The following is a 6,844-nucleotide window of genomic DNA, read 5'->3' as shown; positions in this document are numbered from 1 at the left end:
ATACGCACGCACACACACACACAGGATAGGCTTTTCTTTTCAAATACAGAGAACAGAAAATATAACAATAGAGTTATAATAAACGGTTAAACCGGTTAAGACTTGTCACGTTTTTAAACTAACTGAGCAGGGACAGCTTCAAGCATATATGAGAGATACCGAGCTTTAAGCATGTATATGAGAGGAGTGTGTTAACATAGCCAGCACGAGAGGAGTGTGTTAATATAGTGAGCACGAGAGGAGTGTGTTAATATAGCCAGCATGACAGCAAACACATGGTGTGGATGTGATGAGGGTGTGGACCTGGGCCTCGTTTCCCGATAACGACGTATCTTAACGGCCTACGTGGATTTTGGCGACATCGTAGACTCATCATAGCCGTAAGTGCGGCGTCGGGAAACCGCTCTGCAATATCCCTCTTACGACCGATTTCAAGTCCTTTTTAGCGTTCGGGAAACTAGGCCCTGGTGTGGATGTGGACCTGGTGTGCATATCATGAGGATGTGAAGTGGATGTGATGTATTCATCAAGCAAGTACAAGTTTTCTTTCCTTTTATTATTTTCTACATTGTAGATTAATACTGAAGAAATTTTAACTACGAAAGAACACATATGGAATGATGAACTAAACTAAAAAAGTGATATCTACCATGTAGAAAATAATAAAAGTAAAGAGAAAACTTCTCAAAAAATTGGAAGGTGTGTCCAAACTTTTGACTGGTACTGTATGTCTAAATTAACTTGCAGATATATTCTTGTACCCAACTTGTATATGTATAAATGTTCCTATTAGTGATTTACTGTAATATGTTTACGTGTGCCCATAACATATTAAAAGCCCATTCCTCTATCTGATTTACGTATTATGTTAAGTTTAATATTGTACGTGTTTTATTTTATCTTAACTCGTACATATATATATTTATTTATTTATTTTAATTATTCATGGCTATTTTATTGTATTATGTTTCTTCTCACTGGTGCTCAATCTTAGATTCCTGCGTATGTTGGCATCCATTTCTCAAATAAAGCGATTCTGATTCTGTGAATGTGAGTGTACAACCACTCTGCTGATTCATCTGGATGGACGACTTATAGATGAGTCCCTCACCTGCTGTGTGTGAACTCAACCCTCTTAACTGATTCATCACCTCTGTGACACTCACACAGTCCCGTTGCAGCGCCCCCCCCCCCCCCCCCAGCAGATATACGAGCACGTGTTAATGACGTCCACATTCTCAAGTCGTTAGTGACATAAAACGTTAGTACAATATCGATAGCTGACTTCAGTCTAGAACACACTAATCCTCAATTAAAAGACAGAAGGACAGAAAGAGGGAAAGACATTAAGAAATTAAACGAAACAACGCAAGAAACAGAAGAAGGAGAGAAAATAAGAGAACCAAGTAAAAGAAGAGATGAAAGAGTGGAGAAAAGGGGGGAAATTACATGAAAAAAGAGCAGAGGAAAAGAAAAAAAGAAGTGGATTCACTCACCTGTCGACGTTTCTACCGATGCTCCACCACGAAGCTCATGGTGGTGCCGTCAAACGAGGGGGGGGCGATGATGCGAGGGCCCTGCTGTGACGTGATGCTGATGACGGGCTGTTTGCCCCCCCCTGCCACCACCCTGGTGCCCCCCACTCCTCCACCCAGGTGCTGGTGTTGCTGCTGCTGCCCGGGTGTCCCCCGCCCACCCGTGGGCATGTAGTAGGGGCTCTCCATGTACGCCCCGTCGCCCTGTTGCCCCGGGGGGTGCTTGTCGACGCGCTCGTCCCCCCCCTCACCCCCCTGCATGGACATCTGTGACTGCATGCGCGCGGGGATGAGCGCGGGCGAGGGCATGAAGCCGGGGTAGAAGACGTAGGGCCCCGTGTGGCTGTAGGCTGCGGGGCTAAGCGCCAGGGGCGACATGGGCAGGGGCACGGGGGTCATGGGCTGCTGCGGGGGCATGGGCACGTCCACGTACTGCCCCGTCTCGGGGTCGAAGAGGCGGCGCGTGGCGGGCTGCACCGGCGTGTCCACCAGGTAGTAGCTGCCGGTGGTGGGGTCCAGCAGCATCTTGCGCTGCATGTGGCCGAAGGGCTCCATGGGGGACACGTGCTGCACGGGCGGGGAGAAGCAGATCACCTGGGGCTGCTGCGCCATCGCCGTCGCTGTGCTCATCGCCATGGGGACAGAGTGGTGGTAGATGGTGGCGGTGGGCGTGTCCGGCGAGCGCGTCTCCATGACCATTGCGGTGCGCCGGGGAGACTGCCGCCCCTCCGCGTGCCGGCGGAGGCCCTCGTGCATGAAGCGGGCCGTGGGGCTGGCCGAGTGGGGTGGCCGCTGCTGCCTGGAGCCGGTGGAGGAGGGGGTGGAGGAGGTGAAGGTGTAGACGGACTTCTCCCGGCCACCACCGCTACTGATGCTGTTGCTGTTGCCAGTGGCAACGGCAGGTACGGCGTGCGGCTTGACAGGGATAGTCAGGTAGTTCTCGGGGTCTGCGACCGCGGTGGCAAAAGAGCTCAGAGGGGCCCCCAGGGGCCTCTCGGCATCGCTGCCGTTGGCCCGCTCGCGCTCCTCAGACGCACGGCGGACGGCCTGAGAGATCTTTAGTGAGACAGGCAGCTTGGGCGAGATGGGGGTGAAGCCTTTGGGGGTGTAGGACAAGGGGGGGGCGGAGGGCATCTGAGGGCCGGAGGTGAAGGCGGACAGGGGCGGCTTATGACCCCCGCCCAGGGTGCCGGTGGGCTTGTTGCCAGCGGAGACACCAGGCAGGGTGGGGGTCTTGTGCCCGTTCCTCAACAACTCCCTGGCCGAGGCAGCTGGGATCTTCTCCGGATTCGAGTACGAGTCCCTTCTCACCGGCTTCTCCATGCCACCCATCGCCATGGTGACCAAGGCGTTTCCAGCCTCCTCTGCGCCGCCGCCGCCGCCATGCTCCTCGCTGGTGATGAGAGAGAGCACGTGGCTGTCTACGATTGCCCTGGGCTTGGCCTTCCTCTTCCATTCGTTTCTGTCGAACACGTACAGCTGTTCCATAGTCTTCACAGCAGCTTGTAACTTCGCCAGAGCAGCTTGGTTGGCCATCTTATTCTCAGACTTCTTCTCCCCACCCTCACCCGTTTTCTCCTGTTTCCTAGCCGCGGTTCTGGTTTCAATTTTCAGCCCGATGGTTCCGTCTGACGGCTCACTTTTTGTTTGTTTTGTGTAGACTGAAAAAGCTCTGCTTGTTGGTCTCTGGACAGGAGTTGTCGCGTTTCTGGCGCCCTCTATCGGTATATGTGGGGAGGACCTGTCAAGCTCCTGCAGTATATCTTCTCCAAGTCTACGTTTAGAAACCTCGATTAAATTTCCAGATTGCCTAGCGTGGCTATTTGTATTCACAGACTGACATTTTATAACTATGGGGGAAAGTGATGCCAGGTTCCGATAGGGACTCTGTTTGAGTGCCTTTTGCTCTGTGTGAAGGTCGGAACCTGTGACGATAGATTTATTCTCGTTATCCAAAGAAACAAAGTGATACGAGCTTTTCACCAATTTACGCACATCTCTAACCTGGTGGATAGGTGTCTGGAGCTTACCCTTTGTATCTCTAATGTCTCTGACGGTAAAGTGAGGCACTTTGTCGAACGACTCACCCTTTAGCACCGCAGCAAGCGCTTGGCATTTGGACTCGTCAGATGTCTTGATAAGGTTGACTGCGTTGCAGCCTATATTGGGCGGTAGCAGCTTGGCGATATTGAACGGGTCACTTTTGCTGTCTTTCACAGTCCGTAAACTTATCTTGATTTCGGGTGACTTCGAGGTTACCACACTCCTGGCTGTATCTGGGACATAGAGGGTATTCTCGGAGCACAGTCCCAGCCCTCCGCCCTCTCCCAGCGAATAATTTGCATTTGGGAGAGGTTTCCCCAGTTCCTTCTCATTCGACACAACTTGGATACTTGGCAGAAACAAATGCGACATTTTAGTGAGCTTGCTGTTGCCCGAATCCTCGTGTAAGTCCGATTCTCCCAAGTTGTCGTTAGGCGGTGGCAGGTTCCCCTCCGGCGTTTTGTCGTTTTTATGTTCCTTTTGAAACTCTAGCTCTCCGTCCCTCCAGGATCTGAATGCGCTATTTTGGCTTCGAAGCAGCGTGCTTTTGGACGCTTCGAATGCTCCTTTTTTAGTATCGATTCCTGCTTCATTTGTCGACTCTAAATTAGTTTCTGATGCAAGAGTTATAGTGTCTCGGCTGTTGTCGTCCTTGGCATCGCACGAATCACTGTCCACTATGTCCCCTAGATCATCCAAACAAACAATGGTGTAGTCCGAGTCCACTTCTGAGTGTTTCGAACCTCGTCTCTGCAAACCTCGGGACGTGTTTTCCTTCGGGGACTCGTTCTCATAACACGAAAAACAGGGAGATGACGCTTGGTATTGTTCACAGATTTCCCCCCTCTCCATTTTGCGCTCCTGCTCAAATTGCATTTTCTTAGAAATTACATTTTTGAGAAGGCTAGATGCGAATATTGCTTTCTTGTGTGTGCCTTCCATGGTTTCCCCCGCATTGCTGGGTCGCCTCCTGGCCTCGCTCCTCCGCCCGCTTGGCAAGGTGTTGGTAATTTCATCTGTGGAACGTGATCCTGCTGCATTTTGCGCAAATTTCGCGCGCCTTTCGCTTCCCAACATCCCCGAATGAACGTTGCAGCGAAAATTCAGCGTTTCTGTGAGCGTGATCACTCCTCCCTTTCCCTGACCGAGTTTTTGCATCAGCTCAATCTTTTTTCTGGCAGATGCTGCGTTTTTGGGGTCAACCAGGTTACCATTCAGCGCAAATACTTCGACCGGGGGCGCTTTCATGCTGGCGAGAGACATGTCTTTACTGTCTTTATTCTTGGCCAGTTTGAAATTCGATGTGCTTTTATGGGACACCAGATTTGGATCGCATCCCTTTGTCATGTTCACGTTACCATACTTGAGGTCAACATACGTGGACCACCTGTTTATGCCTAGCCCATGCTCGGAGAGCGAAGACTCGCTGGAGGTGCTGAAATTTATGGCATCAAAATAGGGGTACGCCAAGCTCTTAAACGAGCGGGCAGTCAGGTTACGCACTTCCTTATCCGCGTCGTCCAGTTCGCTGTACGCACTGGATGCGCCACTGGAGTAGTCGTGAGCATCTTTGCCTCTGAATTTGCTATTGAAGTGCAGGCGGCCAGGGAGGGCAATGTAGCACTTCGCGCTTTCAGCGAGTTTACCCGCGTTAGCATCCGCACTCCTGAAAAAACTCATGTCTCCAGTATGCGCGGCATGATAAAGAATGTTTTCCTTTTCTTGGACGTTGCTAAGCTCATTTATAGCTCGGGAAGTGGTTTTGATTGACAGGTGGATCTGCCCTGCAGTGTTCCCAGCGCTGTTTTGGTCCTTTGACAGACTCTCATCTGAGCTGGCGCATTTGCCCGTCTTGCACAGATCGCTTTCAGGCAGACTGCTGACGGCTGCTCCACTCCTATTAGAGCCGGCATGATTGCTTTTCGCCCTCGCTAAAGCCCCGTCCTCTCCTGTCGTTTCATCACTGTCAAAAGAAGCGTAATCAACAAACGAGTAAACCTGGTGGTCGTCTTCGATCTCCCAGCTGGATCCCTCCCCAGACTCATAGTCAACATCATGATCTAACTCGGAAAGCTGGATTTCATGTGTCGTGATGTAGTGGAAGTCGTCTTCGATGATCAGCGGTGTGCAGTCGCCGGAAATCACTATTGTAGCGTCGTCCTCGGAGTCACTTTTACTGCCTAAATTCATGTCGGTATATAGTAATTCTTTGTCCGTGCAGGTGGTTTCGATGTTGGGCGGCGCGGTCTGGGGCCGAGGCTGGGCAGAGAAGTCCGGGTTGTTTGCGGGTGATTCCAGGCAGTCCATGAAGTTGTCACTGTCGTTGGGAACTTTGGAGGAGGCTGTTTCAAAAGAGCCTGACGGGGGACTCTCCTCTACTCTGACGTCTTCCGAGCTTTCATGATTAATCGATTTACTGTTGGTATTGGCAGCAGCGGCGGATTCATCGGACGCGTCTTTCATTGAAGGCGACACGTCTGAACCGGCGTTGCTTTTAGAGATAGCCAGCTGACCCCCTTCGCCTGTATAAGTTACTTTGACTGTTTTCATGTCGCCCACCTTGACATCCAGCAAATCAATTAAATCCACATATTCGTCCACTTCTTCTTTCACCGTGGACGTGCGTAAATATGTGTTGGTCATCAGCTTTCTAATGGGATCAGCGTCTCCCTGGTAGATTAGGGTCTTCCCTGGTTCTTCCATTGTCCGTTTTATTTAATCCCCGATTTACTACTGGTAAAAAGAAAAAAAATCCCAGTCTGAGATAGAATAGAAAGTCGCACGTTCCAAGGATCCCCACCTGCTCTCTCCGCATGCGTGTTCTAGCGGTGTCCTCGCGCTCTGCAGCCTCTCTCGCCGACAGTTGTTGGTGTGGCGCTCGAGACTGTCATTTCAGATGCCTTCGGTGACAAGAGCAGACCACGCATTCCAAAGCCGCGCGTGGGTCAGAAGTTCGCAAAGCAGATGGAAAACCGTTCCCCTCTCTGGATATCCAGCCCACCGACGAAGCCCCGGGAATTATCTGAAAGACAGAACTTGGGCTGAGCGTGTTGGTTGCGATGGCTCGCAGATATCCAGAGAGGACTCGGTTCTGATTCCCGTGTTCCCGCACCTCTGGCGTCTGTGGGCCATATGTTGCCCTTGGTCTTTAAAATCCATACACGCTACAAATATAGAAATGGTGACGAAATGCGAAAATGGCTATTTTAAACCAGGATGTTATGTCCACCGTGTTTTGTTACATACCGCAGACAAGGCTTAATGCC

General features: G+C 51.0%; 1 protein-coding gene across 1 annotated transcript in view; it reads right to left on the bottom strand.

Moving 5' to 3' along the window:
- The window catches only part of cUnh4orf54 (chromosome Un C4orf54 homolog), a 13,638-nt gene extending 7,006 nt beyond the window's left edge, over window positions 1-6,632 (bottom strand). The window contains exon 1 of the mRNA XM_080859906.1: window positions 1,497-6,632. Within this exon, the coding sequence (XP_080716032.1) occupies window positions 1,509-6,281 (4,773 nt within the window). The 5' untranslated portion in view covers window positions 6,282-6,632 and the 3' untranslated portion in view covers window positions 1,497-1,508. The remainder of the gene's footprint in view (window positions 1-1,496) is intronic.
- Window positions 6,633-6,844: the final 212 nt, after the last annotated feature.

Source organism: Sprattus sprattus, assembly GCF_963457725.1.
Source record: "Sprattus sprattus genome assembly, chromosome: 21".
In the NCBI taxonomy this organism is placed as follows: domain Eukaryota; kingdom Metazoa; phylum Chordata; class Actinopteri; order Clupeiformes; family Clupeidae; genus Sprattus; species Sprattus sprattus.
The sequence above is the reverse complement of the archived record's forward strand: the minus strand, read 5'-3'. Positions and strand labels throughout refer to the sequence as shown.